Source organism: Podarcis raffonei, chromosome 7, assembly GCF_027172205.1.
Source record: "Podarcis raffonei isolate rPodRaf1 chromosome 7, rPodRaf1.pri, whole genome shotgun sequence".
Lineage (NCBI taxonomy): Eukaryota > Metazoa > Chordata > Lepidosauria > Squamata > Lacertidae > Podarcis > Podarcis raffonei.
The window spans coordinates 85747988-85769731 of record NC_070608.1 but is presented as its reverse complement, the minus strand read 5'-3'; the positions used below and the strand labels follow the sequence as shown (position 1 = coordinate 85769731).

The 21744-nt window shown below is 45.6% G+C and overlaps 2 protein-coding genes across 6 annotated transcripts in view; one reads left to right on the top strand and one right to left on the bottom strand.

Annotated features, from left to right (window-relative positions):
- The first annotated feature begins 3675 nt into the window (after positions 1–3675).
- OVOL2 (ovo like zinc finger 2) lies at positions 3676–17266 on the top strand. 3 transcript variants are annotated; one of them, XM_053397308.1, is made up of 4 exons: positions 3676–4033; positions 12820–13007; positions 14744–14933; positions 16207–17266. In XM_053397308.1, exons 1-4 carry the CDS (start codon positions 3685–3687, stop codon positions 16515–16517), a joined length of 1038 nt encoding a protein of 345 aa, XP_053253283.1. In that variant the 5' UTR covers positions 3676–3684; the 3' UTR covers positions 16518–17266. The 3 variants fall into 3 exon arrangements, with proteins under 3 accessions (XP_053253283.1, XP_053253284.1, XP_053253285.1); XM_053397310.1 differs by lacking the exon at positions 3676–4033 and adding an exon at positions 5071–5161; XM_053397309.1 differs by lacking the exon at positions 12820–13007 and having other exon boundaries at positions 3924–4033.
- A 1068-nt stretch (positions 17267–18334) lies between these two features.
- Positions 18335–21744, bottom strand: part of MGME1 (mitochondrial genome maintenance exonuclease 1) — an 8469-nt gene continuing 5059 nt past the window's right edge. For all 3 annotated transcript variants that reach the window (XM_053397306.1, XM_053397305.1, XM_053397303.1), the window contains exons 3-5: positions 21208–21427; positions 19501–19633; positions 18335–19028 (exon numbers count right to left, since the gene is read on the bottom strand). In XM_053397306.1, coding sequence (XP_053253281.1) covers positions 18882–19028; positions 19501–19633; positions 21208–21427 — 500 coding nt within the window. In that variant the 3' untranslated portion in view covers positions 18335–18881. The remainder of the gene's footprint in view (positions 19029–19500; positions 19634–21207; positions 21428–21744) is intronic.

Below are 21744 nucleotides of genomic sequence, written 5' to 3'. Positions count from 1 at the left end.
TCATGAGGCGAGGGGAAAACTGGGACAACTGGGAGGGGCAGCAGACACTTGTGGGCTCCACTGCCTCTTCCTCTGCAATACGGACACCTGCCACCATGCACCCACCTGCTGCCACCTGCTGTGTGCCTGCTGCTAGGTGGGGGCACAGCAGTGGGTGGGTGGCAGCAGGTGCACAGTAGAGGAGAAGGCAGGGGTGGGCTTGGGTAATCTTTTGTAATGTGGCTTAGGGCCCTCGTATTTACGGGACCACCTCTCCTGGTATGCCCCACAGAGGACCTTAAGGTCCATGAATAACCATAGTTTAGAGGTCCTGGGCCCTAAGGAAGTCAGACTATTATCCACCAGGGCCAGGGCCTTCTCAGTGATGGCTCCGACCTGGTGGAACACTCTGTCCCATGAGACTAGGGCCCTTCAGGATTTAACCTCCTTCCGTTGGGCCTGTAAGACAGAGCTCTTCCGCCTGGCCTTTAATTTGAATTCAGCCTGATCTTTTATTTCCCTTCTCTTCCCTCCCCCTCCCCTTTTATGAAGATTACTCGCTCTGAGACCCCACAGCTAATTCTCCCCTGGCCTCCTCGCTGGCCCAAGTAGGACCAATTCAGCCAGCTAGCCCTGGGGATTATCTAATGTTTAAAGGTAAAGGTACCCCTGCCCGTACGGGCCAGTCTTGACAGACTCTGGGGTTGTGCGCCCATCTCACTCAAGAGGCCGGGGGCCAGCGCTGTCCGAAGACACTTCCGGGTCACGTGGCCAGCGTGACAAAGCTGCATCTGGCGAGCCAGCGCAGCACACGGAACGCCGTTTACCTTCCCGCTGGTAAGCGGTCCCTATTTATCTACTTGCACCCGGGGGTGCTTTCGAACTGCTAGGTTGGCAGCGCTGGGACCGAGCAGCGGGAGCGCACCCCGCCGTGGGGATTCGAACCGCCGACCTTTCGATCGGCAAGCCCTAGGCGCTGAGGCTTTTACCCCCTAAATTTATTTCCCTCTAAATTTATTTCTGAATTTTGAATTTTATTGTTATTCATGTTTTTATACTGTATTTTATGCTGTTTTTACAATTAAGTGTTTTAATTTTGTTGTTAGCCACCCTGAGCCCGGTTTTTGAACTGGGAAGGCAGGGTATAAATAAAATTTATTATTATTATTATTATTATTATTATTATTATTATTATGGTGCCCTGTGTGAGGTCAAAATTCAGTGCCCCAAAATGGATCTTCTCAAGTATGGATCTTCTAAATTTTGCCTCTCCTTAGCTCAGAGCCCTGTGCTGGGGAACTGCTCACACTAACTTTAATCCAGCACCCCAGGGGGAGAGAATATTCTGTTTTGCCTCCAGTGCCAAAACATCCTGGGTCGCTCCAACTGGACGACTTATGGAATCTGATAGGGATTTTCCAATGTCAGCAATCCCGTTGAGCTCCTTACCTCACTGTGGACCAGGAAGATAAGGAGGGCTATTGACTCAGTCTCTTGGGAGCGTCCACTCGGACACTGCGCCGCTCATTGTGCTCCTTAGTTTTCCTCAGAATTAATGTGGATTGAAGCAGGCCAGGCAATGTCCAGCTGGCTAGCGTGGAAGTGGCAGAGTGCAGCTGACTGAACAGCAAAGCTGCCTGACTGATGGGGTGCTAGAACTGTCAAAGACCTGCTGTGACAAGATTGCTAGACATTTTGAGGACAGAAGGAATCGCCTTCATGCTGATCTTGATGCTGCTGTAAATACAGTCTCTGATGAGGCCTTGAGAGTGTTGCCTTAGTCGATTCTCCAATTGCTGAGGCTTTTCGGTTAGCATAAACTGTATATTGCCCCCTATATAGATAGTTGTCTGGGGTAGGAACTTACCGTAATTATGCTGTTTAGGTTGTATTTCTGTTGTATTGACTAAACTTCATCTTCTGGACGAGAGTGGGATGTGTTATTTCATTTGTGCATGATGTTGTACAGTAAAAAAAAATATTAAAAACAAAAACAAAAAAATCAAATGTTGTTCTTGCTGCCTTCTAACTCCACCAGAAGACTCTAAACACAAACCTTGGACGAACAGGGCTTTGTCAGTAAAACTGTCTGAATGCCACAGCTGGAAATAAGAGCAGGTGTGTTTAGGATTAAGGACAAGGCAAGTCTAGAATCATATTTCACATTTTGGGTTCTTAACTTTGACATGGGTATAACATCGTCCAGTGTGTCTCCTACAAAATACAAAGAAGAATGTAGACCTCAGGACAACAGAGCTTTGAAATGTCTTCCTGTTGGCCAGGGGTCAGTCACCTAGGGATGGTAGGCCCATCGTGGCCATGAGATCAAGATAGGCCCCTCAGCACCACAACGGGGTCTGATCCCATGCTGTATTGGTCATTGGATGAGGGACAGGCCATCCCTGGGGGCATGGAAGTCACAAAAAGCACAGCGGCATTTTAAACATGAGCCTGTACATTGTGGGGACTTGGAAGCAGCAACCTTGGAAGAACCAGATGCACAGGAAATAATATATATACAGCATATGATTTAATATTGAATTCATACCCTTTCCTATAAAAAGGTGGGACTTCTGGTGAAAAGGGATATAGAGTTCCTGCCACTTTTTTCAGTGATTGACACACGTCTTATATTCATCTTTTGTTTATGGATCTATACATCCCAATTATTGTATTATAGGTTTTATATATTTGGTACTCACTTTTTTGGATTTTTGTTTTATTGCCTTTCTGTGCCTTTTTTAATAATAAGATTCAACTCTTTTTATGTATTTTTTTATTATTTATGGGCATCACAGCCATTAGATTTTGTGTATATAGATAGATTATAAAGTTCATTTAAGATTCTTACCCTTGATTTATTTATCTTATGTTGTTGCCTTATTAATCAGGGGTCATTTTTCCTTCTTTTGGTTCTAGGGAGAAGCGGCCTATACTCTACAGCATTTGCTTTGGAGCTCTACATAAAACACACAGCAGAGTCCTTGATGTACATAGCAGGCAGTTCCATCCATTATTATTTTTTACTATACATTAAGACGTAGGCTCTCGTGTTTCATCTAGACATTCTCACGCTTACATGCTGGAGAAGCACCCTTGCCCTACCCCTTGCAGTGCTGGGAGGCAACTTCATCACCAAACTCAGAGGAGAGAGAGGCCTCTGAAGATGACTGCATGCAAAGCAGACAGCAAAAAAATAACTTAATATAAGTGCCTGGAGCTGCTTGGCTTTGAATGTCAGCCTGTAGTTACTTCCCATGGATGCACTGCATGTCCACACACACACAAAACCTAGCTAGAGGGAAATTCTTGCATGTCCCGCAGAAGCATTCATTATATTAATATGAAATTAGCTGGTGTGTTTGTACATGGCAACCAGATACACATTTAAAGCCCCAAGGGGAGAGCAGCTCAGCGCCCAAATCAGCTTCCAGGACCTTGGAGACAGCAGCATGCAACCCCAAGGCTCCAACTGGGTTGGTGAGGGGGTCTCCGCTAGTGTCAGGAGAAAGGGTGCTTGCTCTTGCTGGTGACAGAAATGACCTGGGGAGGGAAGTCTACGGTCCTAGGAATCCCCCCTCCTCATTTTCAGACGTTACATTCTTTGCAAACATTCATGCCTAAGGAAGGGCTGGAACAAAGCAGCTGCTCCAACCGGTCGGACAGGTAGAGAAGCTTGTTGACACCGTTATGTTTGCAGCACGCATGCTCCCTCCAAGTTTCCTGGTGGTGCCTTTGCTCAGAGACACCTTTGGAAAGGGGGTGGGGGTGAAGGGGGGCACCTCCGGCTCCGGCGTGGGGTCTCTTGCTCTCCTTGAGGAGGGGGATCGGGCCCGGGGGCGCCAGCAGAAGCCGCGACCCCTTGCCAGCGCGCCTCACCTGGAACCCCAGGGAAGGGCGGAGTTCCCAGAAAACGGAACGGCCAGGAGGAAAGGTGAAATCGCGGATCTCAGCATGCCCAGAGTATTTCTGGTGAAGAGGAGGAACCCGCTGCCGGCCAGTCGCAGCTGGGACGAGCTGCCCGACGAAGAGAGAGCCGACACTTATGTCCCAGGTAAGGCGGAGGAAGCAGCACACCTGGCCGCCGCCCCCCCACCGCACCTCGGCCTCAGCCTGGCCGCTGGCGAAGGAGGGGATCCGGGCTCCTCCCGCCGCCCCCAAACCGGTTAGGCTCTTCTCCAGGAGGCAGCAGTTGCCCCAAACAGCTTGGAAGCCGGACTGAGACCGGCTCTGAATCCTGGCTGCAGGGGACCCAAGCAACGGGCAGTGAAGAGAAGGGAACTCTGCGTATGCTTCGATGCACCTTTGCTATCACTTCGTAGACGTTAGAGCTGAGTCCGGCATTAAGTTTCTGCGGCTAAGCCCTGGCGGATCTGAAATCGGTTTCTGCAGGAGAAGTTATAACGTTTTCGGCTGCAGCCCCAACCTCCTTTCCCCAGGAGCGAGCCGTACCGAAGTCAATAGGAGTTACTTCTGAGTAGACACGCTTAGGAGCAGGCGGGACGGGACGGGAGTCCCGTGGCAGCCAGTCTCCGCAGGGCTGCTCATAAATGCTGTCCCGCCGCCGAGATCCACGAGGCTTCGTCTAGCCAAGTTAACGCGAATCGGATTGCAGCCCCATCCTACCCGTGTATACTCAGAAGTGAATTCCCTCCGAGCAAACATTGTTTGGCTCCCGCTTTGAGCCGCCCTTTCGACGGATTGCGGTCTCAGGGTCCTGAGGTCAAGGGCGGGGCTTCGGCGGCGGCTCTCGGCCGCTAAGGGGCCGCGTGTCACGCTTTCACACGACCAGAGAGAGACCGAGCGGCCCTCGCTGGCTTTTAACAAGGGCCGCGGAGAAGAGCCGCGCGGGAGGGCTGCTAGTCTCGCGCGCGCGACTCGAGGGCTGCCTTCCCCGAAAGGGCAAACGGAACACGTGTCACGACGACGCGGGAGCTGCGCCTGGCGGAGCCTCGTCCGGAGCGGGCGGCTCGGCGGCGGGGGGCGCTCGAGGCGGAGCGCGGTGACCTTTGCGCTCGGCGGCGGGCCGAGCGCTCCCGGTTGCAGCGGCGAGGCGGGCGAGGCGCCGGGCGGCCTCGGGACCCGCCCTGAGATCAAACAGGCCTCGGGAGGGAGCGCCTTTGTTTGCCGCGCCGCCCCCGGGGAGCTCCTGGCCCCGGCAGGCAGCAGCCCCGCGCTCCAGGTGGGACTGCCCGGTGGGGATCAGGAGAAGAGGAAAGTGAATGGCCCCGAGTTAATCAGCCCTCCTTCGGAAGATCATTATTTCACTTTCAGTAACTCAAGTTACCCCACCGCCATTCCAGAGCATTGCAATTAACTGTAGATTAGGAGAATTCTCCATTTCACTTACAGCATAAAGGCATGTGCTGCTACAGGTGCACTTGGGGGTTTCTCTTCCTAGCCAGGCCTACCAACTCTAGGGGGCCAAAGGCTCCTTGGCCCCCTCAATATTTGTTTTAAGTAGGTTGGGCCTCCTCAGTCTTCAGGCATCCCTGTGCACATTGAGTGCTGCAGGTCCAGTGGCTGAACACTCGGCCTCCTGTGTCATGTGCATGATTCACATGTACACAATGCGCGCTGATCTTGGGAGGAACCCAGCACCTCTGCTCTTAATAGTCATTCTACCTGTGGTCACTGCTGGGGATACAGGCCTGCCTGTCTGAAGGCACTGCGATTGCCTGCAAGGGATTCCCACATGGTGGGGTTGATGTTGCCAGCCTTGCCAATGGGCCTGGTGCCTGAAGCCAGCACATCCTTAGGGTTCCTGCCACCTTCCATTCTATGTTCTTGACCAAGCCAGCATAGACACCACCGAGACAGAAGTGCAAACATGCTAGGAATGTAGTCTTGGAAGAGCACATCTTCGTTTGAAACTGCCCTGCCATGCCCAGAACCTTCCCGATACAGCGCATGTGGAAGGCATTGAAGAGTCACTCCTGACAGTTGTTCGTTACCCGCAATTCACATCCATAAAGCAGTATGCTCAACACACACACCTGGGAGACTTTCATCTTGGTGTTGGACATTAGCATCCCATTCTCCCATACCCTTACGGCCATTGCCATAACTGCCTTGCCAGTACACTTGTCTAGCTTAGCATCAATGGAGAGGTTTCTGGTTATGGTGGAAACCAGGTAGACAAAATCATCTACCGCCTCAAGTGTGTGGTCACCAGTGCAGTTGTGTTTAGTGCTGGTGACATCCTGACCCATGATGTTTCATCAGGCTGGCAGTAAAGCCGACTGAACGCCCTGCAAGCTTGGGGCGAAATGGTAGATCTTCCTCTGAATGTGCTGTCAAGGCTGCATCATCTGCAAACAACATCTCTTGGATAAGGACCCTTCACATTTGACATCAGTCAAGAAGGAGGTTTCTGCACTTGCTGTTGAGGAAATGGGGGGCAGATGGGGTTCATTAACCTAGGAAGGTAGCCCACCTAAGAGAAAGAAAACTGTGATCTTAAACCCTTACTGCCTTGTGGCTATACTCATTCATGAGAAAGGCTTCAGAGTAAGTTCTGAGGAATAATTAGTATCCACTGCCTTGCAGGACATCTTTGAAAGGCGGCCAAGGAATAAACCCTACACAAATTGGCAGTGGAGTCCCTAAGGCAGTTGGATGGTGCCTTCTATGTCTCCTGGCAATTCCTGCAGCCAAGCTGGTGCCAAATGTTTTGCTTTCCTTTGGACCGCATCAGTGAGGGCGAGGGGGGGGGGTCTTGTCATCTGGGCAGCCACATATATTGCCCAGGTTTGCGCCCTGGAGAGGCCACTTTAGTGTTGCGAATGCAGCACAAACAACACGGGAGGCAGTTAGAAGGTATAAGCTCAACCCGATTGGTGTAAGGTACAAGATCTATGGGTTGCCTTTGTTGGTGGGAAAGATAATTGCGTCGCACTGGTCAGCTACTACCAGGCAGCCCTCAGTCAATAAAAGTGCCAATCTGGCACTGTCCACCTTCTGCAGTGGATGTTTGGAACCCAAAGAATTAGAAGAAAAGAAGCAAAAGAAAAGAAACGAACCCTCCTGCACTTAGTAAGCTGGAACATCAGGACCATTATCCAGTGACCTGCTGCAGGTCAGTGACTCATGGAAGACAGCCATAATTGACCATGAGCTGAAAACGTTCAACGTCGTTTTACAGGCAACCAGACTTGCTTCGAATGGCAGCCTCCGAGAGAAGAACGACATGTTTTTCTGTCAAGGAGGGCATCTGGAAGAACCGCGTATTCCCAAAATAAGCCTCACAGTGAGGAACTCCCTTCTGTTTGTGATAGAATCACCCAGCGAGGGATCAGAAGACTTGCTTTCCCTCTGTCTCTCAACCACCTCTGGGGTGGTCAACATCTTGAGCATCTGTGCTGCCACTGTGTGCGTTGGCATACAGACCAAGGACCAGTTCTAGGAGAAAGTAGACCAGGCTATCAGGAAAGTCCCAGCCTCCAAACACCTATTCCTGCTGAGAGATTTCAGTCCCAGAGCTGGGGATCATCATCGCACATGGAACAACTGTAGAGGCCTCTTTGATTTTTTTTTTTTTTACTAATCTTTTTATTGATATTTTGGAAACGACATCAAACAGTACAAAAAAGAAAAAAGACTGAAAAGAAGAAAAGCAAACAAACAAACAAACAACAACAACAAACAACGCCTATAAACATAAAACAAACAAACCAACATAACATCACTCAATTGACTTCCTTCCATCTCAGTTTAGGCAAAATAAACTCATCGCTTATCTGCAGATTGTATTATATCAGCTCTTTACATCGCAGGTTTTAGATTCCGCCCACTGTGATTTTGGTAATACCTAGATTGATTTCAATGTAACTTACAAATTTACTCCAGTCGTTCGTAAACTTAACGATTTTTTGATGCCTAATTTTTTGTGACATTCTAGCTAATTCTATATACTCATATAATTTCATTTGCCATTCTCTAATGGTGGGGATATTGGAAGTTTTCCAGTTTTGCGCTAACAAAATCCTGGCGGCCACCATTGCATATTGAAAGAATGTTTGGTCTTCATTTTTGATCTCCTCTCCGATCATACCTAAAAGGAACGCTTCAGGTTTTTTGGGGAAGGTGTATTTCAGTATTCTTTTTAATTCATCGTAAATTTGTCCCCAAAACCTTTTCACTTCGTCACAGGTCCACCACATGTGAAAGAAATTACCCTCTTTAGTTTTACATTTCCAGCATGTGCTGTCTCCGGTCTTATACATCTTCCCCAGTTTTGCCGGGGTGATGTACCAACGATACATCATTTTCTCCATATTTTCTCGGAGAGCAGCACATGCTGTGAACTTCATACCTTTCTTCCAAAGTTTTACCCATCTGTCAAACTCCAGATTATATCCAAGGTCTCTGGCCCATTTGACCATGACTCCTTTCACCTCTTCATCTTTAGTATCCCAGTCTAACAGTTGGTTATACATTTTGGATAAAAGTTTAGTATTACTTTCTAAGATTTCCACCTGGTACCTGGACTTTTTTTCACTCATTCCTATTTTTTTATGATCGTACCATAACGCATTAATTTGGTGAAATTGTATCCATCCAGTTAATTTATCCTTTAGCTCTTCGTACGGTCTAATTTTCCACCCTCTTTCTGATTTAACTAGGAGATCTTCGTATGTCCATCTTTCACATTCCAGATTTAACTTTTTTGTTGTTAAGATATCAATTGGTGAAAGCCACCAAGGGGTGTCTCTTTCAATCAGCTTTTTGTTCCTGTTCCAAACTTCTAATAACGAGCCTCTAATGATATGATTAGAGAAGCCTCTGTGGATCTTTCCTTTATCATGCCACAAATAAGCATGCCAGCCGAATCTAATGTTAAATCCCTCTAGATCCAACAAATCCGTGTTTTTTAAAATGGCCCATTCTTTTATCCAACAAAGACAAGCGGCCTCATAATAAAGTTTTAAGTTCGGAACTGCAAAACCCCCTCTTTCTCTTAGATCCGTGAGGAGTTTGAATTTAATTCTTGCCCTTTTCCCTTGCCATATAAATTTAGCTAAAGTTCTTTGCCAATTCTTAAAACATGCCGTACCTCTAATTACCGGGATATTCTGGAATAAAAACAGTAGTCTCGGAAGAATGCTCATCTTAATCGCGGCCATCCTTCCTGTCCAGGACAATTTTAACCTATTCCAGGTATCTAAGTCTTTCTTAATTTCTCTCCAGACCTTAGTGTAGTTATCCTCCACTAAATTTATATTTTTCGGGGAGATCCATATTCCCAGGTATTTTACCCTTTTCACCACTTTAATACCTGTTTTTAGTGCTAGCTGGTTTTTTACATCTTCGGCCAAATTTTTTGTTAAGATCTTAGTTTTTATTTTATTTAACTTAAACCCAGACAATTTACTGAATTCCTCTAATAACTCCAGGGCATTACTGGCACTTTCTATTGGGTCCTCTAAAGACAATACCAAATCATCGGCGTAAGCCTTTAATTTATATTCTTTTTCTCCAATTCTTATACCTCTTATTTTTGGTGTTTTCCTTATTTTATTTGCGATTATTTCCAAAACCATAATAAATAAAAGGGGAGACAACGGGCACCCCTGTCTCGTGCCCTTTGCAATTGTAAAAGAATTAGTGAGATTATTGTTAATTATCAGTTTGGCCCTTTGGCTTGAGTATATTGCTTTAATACCTTCCAAAAATGGTCCTTCTATTCCTACTGTTTTCATACATTGTATTAAAAACCTCCAAGAAACATTATCGAAAGCCTTTTCGGCATCGATAAAAATCATCGCCGCAGGAATGTCGGTCCTAAGATCCAAGTAATGTCCAATAATGTCCAGTATATGCCGAACGTTATCTTTTAATTGCCTGTTAGGGAGGAATCCCGCTTGATCTTTATGAATAGATTTTGTTAAGTATTTCCTGAGTCTGTTCGCCAAAATATCTGCGAAGATTTTGTAATCGCAGTTAAGTAACGATATCGGCCTGTAGTTACTTACGTCCATCTTTTCAGCATCCGCTTTTGGTATTAATGTGATGTGTGCCTCTCTCCATGAATCTGGAATCTTCCCTCCTTGTAGAACATCATTAATCACTTCACTAAGCACCGGAGCAAGATATTCCCTTAAAACCTTATAATACTTTGCTGACAGTCCATCCGGTCCGGGTGCTTTTCCGGGTTTCATCTTCTTAATAGCCTCATTAATCTCTTCCATTGTAATCTTCTTGTTTAATTGAGCTCTTTCTTCATCAGTTAAATATTCCCCTCTATACTCTTCCAAGTATTTTCCTATTTCTACATTATCTTCCTCTCCTTTTTCATACAACTTTTCATAGAATTGGAGAAACTTTTTTTTTATTTCATCTGGATCTTCTATTATCATATCTCCCGATTTTATTCTATTAATCACATTTTGCTTTTTGCTTTTTCTTAATTGCCACGCCAGTAATCTCCCCGTTTTATTTGCTGATTCAAAATATTTTTGCTTCATGGATTTAATTCTCCATTCTACTTCTTGGTTTAGTAATGCTGAATATTGTGATTGTAACACTTTAACTATTTGTTTAGTCCTTTCATCTCCCGAGTTTATTGTTAATTTTTTCTCACAGTCTCTCAGTTGGGTAATAATTTCTTCTTTCTTTTGTTCTCTAAGTTTCCTTCTGTAATTGTTTTGTTGTATTAAAAAACCCCTTAACACTGCCTTACTCGCATCCCAAACTATATTAATTGGGGTTTCTTTATTCAGATTTAAGTCAAAATAATTTTTCAGAGTACTTTTAGCCTTTTCGTTCACCTCGTCAATTTCGAATAGATATTCATTCATTCTCCACCTGTACACTCCCGATATTTCACGTTTTATTTCCAAAACTATTGGACAATGATCAGAAAGGGTTCTAGGCTGGATCTCACATTTCGTTATTCTTGTCGATAATGCACATGACACCCAAATCTGATCAATTCTACCCCAACTCTGGTGGGGTTCTGAAAAATGTGTGAACTGCTTCGTTATTGGGTTTTTATGCCTCCATATATCTATTAAATCTAAATTTTCCTCAAGATTACTAAATGATCTTGGGAGCTTCCCTTGATTCGATTTCCCCTTTTTTCCACTTCTGTCAAGTTCTGGTATTGGTACACCGTTCATGTCTCCAAGTAGAATTAATTGGTAATTTTCCAAATCTAGTAATATTTGTTCCAATTTTTCAAAAAACTCTGCTTTGTTTGTATTTGGGGCATAAACTGTTACCACATTGATTTTTCCCCCTTGATGATTAAGTTGTATTCCCAGTATTCTTCCCTCATCGTCTTTACAAGTTAATACGGAGTCCCATTTCTCCTTAACGTAAACAACTACTCCTCTTTTTTTATTTACATCTGAGTTAATAAATTCCACCCCCAACCTTTTATTTATCAAAATATGTTTATGTTTTTTGGCTACATGTGTCTCTTGAAAACAGATCACATCATAGTTCTTGTTTTTCAAAGCCTTCTCAATTTTATTCCTTTTAAGTTTTTCATTTAGCCCATTCACATTCCAGGACAGAAATTTCAGCGATGCTGTTATGTTTAACTTTTATTTACTCTAACCGGGTTACCAATCTTATAGTCTGGAACCCCTGTTCCCTAAGAGTTCCTCCTCTTCTGCCGCATCTTTTCCCACCGAGGCCTCTTTGATATTATTGGCAGCATGAGCAAAAATGGGCAAAGTCTGCTTGAACTGTGCTCACATCACAGCCTTTGCATCAGGGGCCTTTGCTTTTCTCTACCAAGGCCAGGGAGGTGAGCAATGCCTGCCTACAACACGGGAGTGGTCTCTGCCTGTTTGAAGGAAGCAGCGGTAAAGCCACTCCTTAAGAAACCCTCACTGGACTCAGAACATTTAAGGAACTACAACTGCTATTCCTCCCTTCTTGGGCAAGGTTATTAATTGGGTGGTTGCAGACACTCTTGGAGGAAACTGATTTTCAATATCAATTTCAATCAGGGTTTAAGCCTGCTTTTGGCACAGAAACTGCTTTGGCCACCCTATATGATAGGGTATCATATGCGGGTAGCATATGATAGGGTAGCATATGCAGCACTGGGGTGCAAAGATCCGCCTGGCGCCCCCCCAGTTGCCCAGCCCCAGGTGCGCAGGAGGGGAGAACCGGCTGCCTCAGTGTCTCGCTGGCTTAGTCACCCCTGAACTCGTGGTGCAGAGCTGCCTGCAGCAGAAGAGCCCACTGTGGTGCTCCGACCGATGGGCAGGCTCTTCCCTGGACTCCACTTTCGGTCCCTGGACCCTGAGAGTCTTGCACCTGGGTGCCCCGTATCCCTAGCGCCTGTGGGTAAGACGGCCCTGGTGATGACCTGTCAGGAGAGAGACAGGGAAAATCATAAATTGTTGAGTTAGAAAGGACTCTTCTTGATGTAGTTGGAATCTCCTTTTTTGTAACCTGATTCCATATGATTCTACAGAAGCTTATGACAACCTTATGGTGTTGTTATCCAGCCTCCTGGCGGTGTTTTTAAATAAAGGAGCCCAGACAAGCTGCTCAGGTGTAGGAGGTATTTTGCAGACAACTGTGTTAAATATGCAGATATCAGAGGATGAGGCTGGTGTGGGAAAACAGTGTCAGGAGGAGGACAGTAGTTCCTGCTTCAAACTTTGGGAATCTAACACGCAGGCAACCCATTTACTGAGACTGGCTTTTTAAAGTCCGGTGTGATGCATAATGATTAGCTGATTGTTCTGCATCCCAAGTCTGTGAAAGAGATCAGGCCCTATCAAATAAGTGAGTAATTCCAGGAGTACGTTGCAAAAATAATTATGCATATGAATGCTCCCTGTTTCTGTCATTTAACCGTGTGTGCTCAATCTCCAGGAGAGGTGAAGCATGACCTTCTCAACTATCGCAGTGAAGATAGCTGCAGTTTAGAGAGCAGCAGCAGCAGCAGCAGCAGCAGCAGCAGGGACACAGAGGCTGCCAACACCTCGGCTCCTGAATCCACACCAGAGGAGGCACTCCTGGACTCGGCAGTGAACCGCCCCACAGTCAGATCCAAAATCAAGGTACAGACTGGCATTGAGAATGAAGGTCATAGGTGGTCAGGGGACAGGAGGCAGGCAGGTGTGGAGGACTCCCTGGTCCTGAATGGGGCAACTGTGCCCCTGAAGGACCAGGTGCGCAGCCTGGGAGTCATTTTGGACTCACATGAAGTTTGGACTCTCTGTCCATGAAGGCACAGGTCAATTTTGTGTCCAGGGCAGCGGTTTACCAGCTCCATCTGGTACGCAGGCTGAGACCCTACCTGCCCGCAGACTGTCTCGCCAGAGTGGTGCCCGCTCTGGTTATCTCCCGCTTGGACTACTGCAATGCACTCTACGTGGGGCTACCTTTGAAGGTGACCCAGAAACTACAACTAATCCAGAATGCGGCAGCTAGACTGGTAACTGGGAGCGGCTGCTGAGACTACATAACACCAGTCTTGAAAGGCCTACATTGGCTCCCAGTACGTTTCCGAGCACAATTCAAAGTGTTGATACTGACCTTTAAAGCCCTAAACGGCCTCGGCCCAGTATACCTGAAGGAGTGTCTCCACCCCCATTGTTCTACCCGGACACTGAGGTCCAGGGCCAAGGGCCTTCTGGTGGTTCCCTCACTGCAAGAAGCCAAGTTACAGAGAACCAGGCAGAGGGCCTTCTCGGTAGTGGCACCCGCCCTGTGGAATGCCCTCTCACCAGATGTCAAAGAGAAAAATAACTACCAAACTTTTAGAAGACATCTGAAGGCAGCCCTGTTTAGGGAAGCTTTTAATTTTTGATGGATTACTTAAATTATATATGTTCCTTCTGTATGACATGGGGATCACTTGTGCGTTAATCTGACAAAACATTAGATGATTTTAACATTTCTAGACACCTATAAAGAAGCAACATTTAGACAAGCAGCACATGTTGAGGGACACACAGCAGGCTGGTCTAGCTAATTCGCCTGTCAGTATTGCTCCTGCAAGCTTTGAATTTTGGAAATAAATAACTAACTGTAATTGAAAATATCTACTTGTCACTGCTAGTGGAAAGTCACTTTCTTATACAATGACTATTGTTTGACTAGAAGCTGATTCCAGTTTTGGAGCTCTAGTCATTGCTTACCATTAATGCGTATAGCAGCTACTCACCCTGTCCTTCCATCAGGTTTCATAAAGTTGGAATGTGATTTGTAGAGCATTGATACAAACCTCAGACATTTGCCAAAACTCAGATCAATGTGGTTGAGGGCCTCTGACCAAGTCAAGGCTACTGTTGGACAAGACCTCATCTTGGAGCCTTTGGTACCGTTCCCCATGGTATCCTTTCGGATTGTCTTCCTGGGATTAAGAATTGGGAGCACTGTATGGCTGCTGAGTCCAGGGAGTAGTACTGGGATATTGCTTTTTTCATGCCCCTGGCAGTAAGGATCTTGCCTCCATACCCCTCCCTCCATGTTATCATCCACACCAAACTTGTGAGAAATAAGAAATCATGTGAGTTAACATTCCAGTAGAGGAGCAGAAGGCGATCACAAAAGTCGTCTGATAAGAAATTGTTTAAATTTTATTTTTTAAAATATCTATATGTCATTATCCCAAGGAAATAAGGCAACGGGCAGGGGCATAGTATGTCAGTTGCAGATTGGCAGACCTAAAGTTTTGCAGCCTTGCTCCAGGACATACTTTAGTTCAGGCTAGGTAAGATCTGAGGGACCTTCCCAGCTCCTCAGTCAGGACCTGTGACTCTTAAGATCCTGTTTTATTTTCCTCTCTTAGTTCACGACTGGCACTTGTGGCGAGGCCTTGCTGTACAACTGTGAGCTATGCGGCAAAGGATTTCGCCTGCAGCGCATGCTGAACCGCCACACCAAGTGTCACAGTCAAGTGAAGAGGCACTTGTGCACCTTCTGTGGGAAAGGATTCAATGATACTTTTGATCTGAAAAGACACGTAAGGACACATACAGGTAAGAAATGAGGTGCACTTTCCATTCCTTTGGAATGTCCATAGGAAAGTTTGCACTATTGACTGTTTGTGTATTCATTTAAAGCATTTTTCTTCTACTCTTCAGGGGGGGAAGAAAAGTTCCCAGAGCAGCTTAGAAATCTCAATGATAAAACAGATAAGCCCATTTGCTTTTTGCATATGAACACACCAAGTAGCTTCTGGTTCAAAAGGAGTGGGGGACTTCAGGGCCAGGGCACAAGTGTGGACCCCAAGACCTCAGTGTCCAACTGTGGAAATCTGCCCAGGCCACATGCTCTTGCTGGCCCTGCTCTGCACCCTTCTCTAGTGATTTTACCCCACTGGACTGTGGCAATACCGCTGGCCATGGCCTCTTTCTCCACCCCTGCTCATCTACGGTTGCTAACAGGCAACTTGCAGCTTGAACACATTTAAGCTGTGCAATCACAGCTTCATGCGCCTGGTGGCCAGGTGGCTGAAATTGCACCAGTTAGACACACACAAGGCAGGGCGCTAAAAAGCTCTTCTGGGTTCTGGGAAGGTTTAACATGAGTTCTAAGAGCCTCCGGAGCCCGGTAAGCAAGGTGGACAGCAAGGCCTGCTGCCTTCAGGGAAGTAGGGGTAGTTGCACTGGGGCACTATCCAGGGTCGTTCTGATAATACACGATTTTGGCTTTACAAGCAATCCCCCAGAACATAACCCTAGCACATGTTGCAAGCCTACTGTATTCCTCTGAAAAGGAGCAGCAAATACTAACACTGCTGTTGTGTATTCTGTTTTGTGCTCATTTCAAATTAAAAGGCAGCGTTCAGCTAATGCAAATACTGCACTGTTAATCTTGAGCTCCCCAGCACACTTTCCCCCCCAATGTTCATATTTTTTTTCCAATTTTATATAATTAATCATGCATTTTAAAACTAATTTCTAGATTTCCCCTCTAGTTTCGACAGCTTTGGGGAGGGAAAAGAAGCTATGCAAGACACTGAAGTCTGGTGCAACTATTATAAATATTACCCAGTTTCTCCCTTATAAGTATTTTCAAACATATATTTTCAGCTATAAAGGATAGAAGCAAATTTCTGAGTTCTGCAGAAATATTAATTTTGTGGCCTGTACCACTTTCAGCCCTTTCCCCCAAAGAATTACAACATACACATAGCAACAAGAAACATCATCAGCTACAGTTTGCAAATCTGTAAATGTATGTAGTGAAGTTAAATGCTGGGGATTATTTTTAGAATGTTCCTTAAAGTTCCTAAAAATTACATTGCAGGAATCCGCCCATACAAATGTGAGATCTGCAACAAAGCCTTTACCCAGCGCTGTTCCCTGGAATCGCACCTTAAAAAGATCCACGGAGTGCAGCAACAATATGCTTACAAACAACGAAGAGATAAACTGTATGTCTGTGAAGATTGTGGCTACACAGGCCGAACCCAAGAGGACTTGTACATGCACATCAGTAATATTCATCCTGGAAGTGCTCTTCTGAAGAAAACATCCAAAAAACTTGCAGCTGTTTTGCAAAACAAACCGACCTCTCCAGTGGAGATGAGCCCAGAAGAGACTGGGGAGCAACAGTAATACTGCACTGCATTGTAGTGGCCAAATGAGTTGGAAGTTTACAGTTGTTGGGTTGCCAAGTGTCATGGTCTGACAAAACGTTTCAGGGTTTTAGTGGCCCTGTGGAAATCTCTAGGGGAAGGGAAGACTGAAATCTCTTGGGCAGGCAAGCTAGCATCTGTTTGGCTTAAGAGTTTTTAACTATTCTTACTGTTAGTACACACAGGCGCATTTGATCATTCTTCCCTTGACCTGCCAGGTGCTGCCTTCAGCCTACATCTGATGTCACTAAACTCTGCTCATAACCTTGCAGGATTTACCTACTGAGCTGCAAAGCGCCATCCTTTAAGCTCCCTATTCTCTGAACTCTAGGAGACATGGCGACCCTGACCAGAACTGAATTCAAAAGGAAGACAGCACTCAACCTGGTCTGATCAAACTGTCTAGGTACTTAATTTCTGAACGTGAATAAAATCTTCCCACTATGGGGCGAACATAGCACACTACATGGCACAATCTGAATTGTGCTTCGTTCTCTCTCAGCCTTTGTACAGACATCTGATATGTGCCTTTGATAAAGAAACAGTTACCTACGGCTATAACATATTTGACCAAAATAACTGTATTTAATTTGAATACAGGTGACTGGCCTAGAATTTCTATAAAATATCTTTGTCAATAACACAATAACCATCATTTGTATTCCTCCTCCCCCCCAAAAAAACAAAAGTCTGCTATGAAATATTCCAATAAAGTTATTTATGACTATATTTGAAAGCCTGTTTTGTGTCCAAGCCTGTGGTGGCGCTCCCTCTGTGGTGCCCACCCAGCTCCCATTGTGCTTAGTGGGAAGAGAACGGAGCTATGCTAGCTCAAGGGCTGGTGTCAGAGGTGCTTCTGGGGGCATGTCAGGGAACAAAAGGGCTTAGGTGCCTGGGATCCTCAGTCATGGCAGTGTACGTCCAATGCCCAGCTCCCACACCAGCAGGACATCGTATAGCTGTGGAGCTTTCCATAGGCTTACTGGGGTGGGATGAAGTGGCATAAGTCCCCTCCCTGCATCAGACTTCCCTCTCTTCTGGTAGAGCAGGACCTCAACTGTATCCTCAGATGGCTCTTGGCTAGCTTTGGAATGGCACCCAAATTAGCAATAGATTTAAGTGTGGATTTCCACACAGCTATATAACCATATAACACCGGTCTTGAAAGACCTACACTGGCTCCCAGTATGTTTCTGAGCACAATTCAAAGTATTGGTGCTGACCTTTAAAGTCCTAAATGGCCTTGGTCCAGTATACCTGAAGGAGCGTCTCCACCTCCATTGTTCTGCCTGGACACTGGGGTCCAGCGCTGAGGGCCTTCTGGTGGTTCCCTCACTACGAGAAGCCAAGTTACAGGGAACCAGGCATAGGGCCTTCTCGGTAGTAGCACCCGCCCTGTGGAACGCCCTCCCACCAGATGTCAAAGAGAAAAATAACTACCAAACTTTTAGAAGACATCTGAAGGCAGCCCTGTTTAGGGAAGCTTTTAATGTTTAATAGGTTATTGTATTTTAGTGTTCTGTTGGAAGCCGCCCAGAGTGGCTGGGGAAACCCAGCCAGATGGGTGGGGTATAAATAATTAATAATAAATAATAAATAATAAATTATTATTATTATTAATAATAATAATAATAATAATAAATAATTAGCTATTGAATCAGAGCTATGTCCTGGGAACACAATGTAAACCATCTATGCAAACCATTTTTCATTCAGGCAATGTCTTCCTAGAATATATTGTTTGTAGTCACGTCACCTCAAAATAGCACCTCAACACTTTGGAGCAAGGCAGTCAGCGTTTGTGCAATTTCAGATTTAATCTGCTGCTTGGAATATGATTCACGTTATGAACTTTTCACACAATGGAAATTACAGTGGAATCCCTCTACAGAAGGAGCAGTCCTGACCCCAGGGACAACTGGTTTTGGTGTCAAGAAGAATTCCACCCTCCCCCCCCTTTTTTTTTACAGTAAACCCAGCATAAGATCTATTCACCATGATGGGAGTTGTTAATCACCTGTCATGGATGCAAAAGAGTGGTGGGAGGCGCCAGCTGGGGAACCCCCAAGGGAACCCCCAGGGGCCTGGGGGTGGGATGACAGTGACTGGTCAGAGGGAGAAGGCACAGCTGTGCTCCCTGCATGAGAGGCCCAGGCAGTCCATTGTACCTCAGCTAAGCAGAATTAACCAGAAGGGAAATTCTGTACGCAACCACGGCTGCCAAAATGAGCAACTCTTAGCTTAATACCACCCACTATGTTTTCCTGGTAGCGTTTAGTTCCTCCATTTGCTTCAAAGTAAAAAAAAAGCAGTCTGCCTTAAAGGGACTTAAATTTAAAAAGCGTCACACAATTCCAAAGTCTTTCTCTTTATATTCTTCCAGGCGAAGCAGCCACTTGTTCCAGTACTGGCAGCATAGCTCAGAGTCTATGTAATGTGCATGTGCAGGAGAACCATCTTTGTAGGCGACCACAAGGAGGCCACAGTCAACCTGGGGAACAAAGCAAGTTCAGCAGAAGTTATGCAAGCGAAATGCTCAGCAAAGTGACTTTTTTGTTCTAGACTTAGTCTTCGACTCTTCCTGCAGAATGAATTTGCTAGACATGCACATAGAGCTAACACTACAGTGTGGATTGGGCAAGTGAGTAGTGGAGCACTCTGTGCGTGGAGGAAGCTTTTTCTATTAGCTCAGTCCTTACTCAGGCAACTTACCTGGTTTCCTTCTGGAGGAGGGCAGGAAGAGGCCTCTTACCCCATGCCCATCACAGAAACCAGGCAAACAAACTACTTTGCCCCAGCTCACCCAAGGTATAGTAACACCTTTTTCCCTGCCCCACCCTTCACTGTCCTTATTTTTCTGGAATGTCATAGGATAAAACACATTCACCTCCAGAATGAGCATGTGGAAATAAGAGGCAGCAAGTGCAAAAAATTATTTGAATTGTCATGCCCACTTTACTGACCTGAAAGTTGTAATTGGCATCATGGTTAATGGCTCCTATGTATGCTGCAACCTGGAGTGGATTGTCAAACGTATTCCGAAGAAATGGTTTCGCTTTCCCTGATGTCTTCCATTCAATTGCACATAATTTCCCTCTGTGTGCCCAAGCGTAAAAAGAAAACACAGATATGAATCAGCCAGCCAAAATGCCTGTGCTTTTTGCAGACCCTCCTCGCTGAGGGAGGGGGGTGAGGGCTTGTCCAACACCACACTGAGCAAGAGGCTCCCTGTTGGACAACCCCTCTTCTCCAGCTCCCAGTGAGATGAGGCTGCTTCCGGTTGTATAAATTAATCAGCAAAGCTACTCATTGCTGACACAAGTGCTTCTAAAATCAGCACCGCATAAGAGAGAGCCCATCCCAGGGCCCAGGTGAAGAGTGGGGACTTGTGCTGATGTCAGGCTGCAGAGCTTGTGGAAGCCACTCAGCTACCTGAGGCAGAGGCAGCTCCTTCCAGTGGCGTAGCGTGGGGGGTGCAGGGGGGGGCCGGCCGCACCGGGCGCAACATCTGGGGGTTAGGGGGCGCAAATCTATGGGTTGGGGGCGCAAATCCACGGGTTAGGGGGCGCAAATTACTTGCCTTGCCCCGGGTGCTGACAACCCACGCTACGCCACTGGCTCCTTCTCCTCCTGTTTTGTTACTTCAACAGAGGGGGAAATTTAGATGTGCCAAAGCTCTCTGGAGCCTCTCTCCTGATGGTCCCTTCATCTGATGAAGGGACTAAGGAATGTAGGGTTCTTCAAGAGTGAAGAACTGTGGACAAAGTACCCCTGAAGAGTGCTTGTACACAATCTGAAGAGAAATCAGATTTAATGTATTTGTTATGTGTGCGTTTTAATAATTATTATTTTTTAAGGTGCTTGTACTGCAGCTTTGCTGCCATGGCAGCAAATACTAGGTAGCTTTACAGCAGTAAAATTAAAAAATGTAAAATCTATCAATCTACTACAGTGGTACCTCGAGTTTCAAACGCCTCAGGTTACGAACGCTTCAGGTTACAAATTCCGCTAACCTGGAGGAGTTACCTTGAGTTGAGAACTTTGCCCCAGGATGAGAATGGAAATTGTGTGCCGGCGGCGAAGCAGCAGCAAGAGGCCCCATTAGTGAAAACATGCCTCTAGTTAAGAACAGTTTCTGGATTAGAACGGACCTCCAGAACGAATTAAGTTCGTAACTAGAGGTACCACTGTACTTGGCTATTATACCATTTTTAAAAAGCACAAACCATTTAATGCATGAAATAAATATATGCAAAAGTGGTACAAAAGCAAGGTGGCAATGACTATGCAGAATCCCCCTACACTTTTTCTCTGAGTGGCCTGTTTTGCTGGTCTAGTAAGTACAAAGCCACCCAATTTATTATTAGGGAAAAGGATGACCTAATTGAGTCACTTTGGGCAAGCTACCTTGGCTTCACTCTTGACTCAACTCCCAGAGTTTGGGAGAGGATGAATGGCATGTGGTCTCCTGTGTCTCAGTTTGCAGCATAGGGCAGGTATAAATCTAGATAGTTTTAAACATTCAGGGCACAAGGCACCTGAAGTTAGACACTTTTGTCCCATTGGTTTCAATGGGAAAGCAAAGCATATGCCTAAGTCAACATGACTTTAAAGCATTTAACATGGTTTGGAGCGTTCACATACAGTATTATGCAAAGTTAGCCTCTCACCGATATTCTGCCACACAATCCACTAGGCCTTGGTAATGAAGGGTCTCATGCTGTACTGCACTTTCAAGGACTCTCACTCCAGTAACATGTTGCAGTACATGCTGCACACTTCTTATGTAGCCAGATACATTGGTGTCTTCTTCCTGCTCCACAGAGATTTCTTCAGCTAAAAGTAAAGTTTCCATGGCTGCATGGAATAATTTACCTTGTTGAAAGATATCTGCAAAACAAGAAAAAATAATTATACCGAGTACTTATTCAAACTTTGGCTTTGCAAGGTTAATGCTGCAGACCATTTCTCACATATATTGAACATATATTATTTCATAACCTGATTTATCGGAACTTGATAACTTGCAGATCAATGTATGAACTGCTGTGACTGAACAGTAGCATGTTCATATTCATCTACTATATATTTTGATGGCTTGTGAATTTGTCCACTATACAGAGTATGAAAGTAATAAAAACAAAAATGGGGGAAGACAACTTGGGGTGTCAAGAGAAGGGCAGTATATGCTGTAATGCACATTCAAG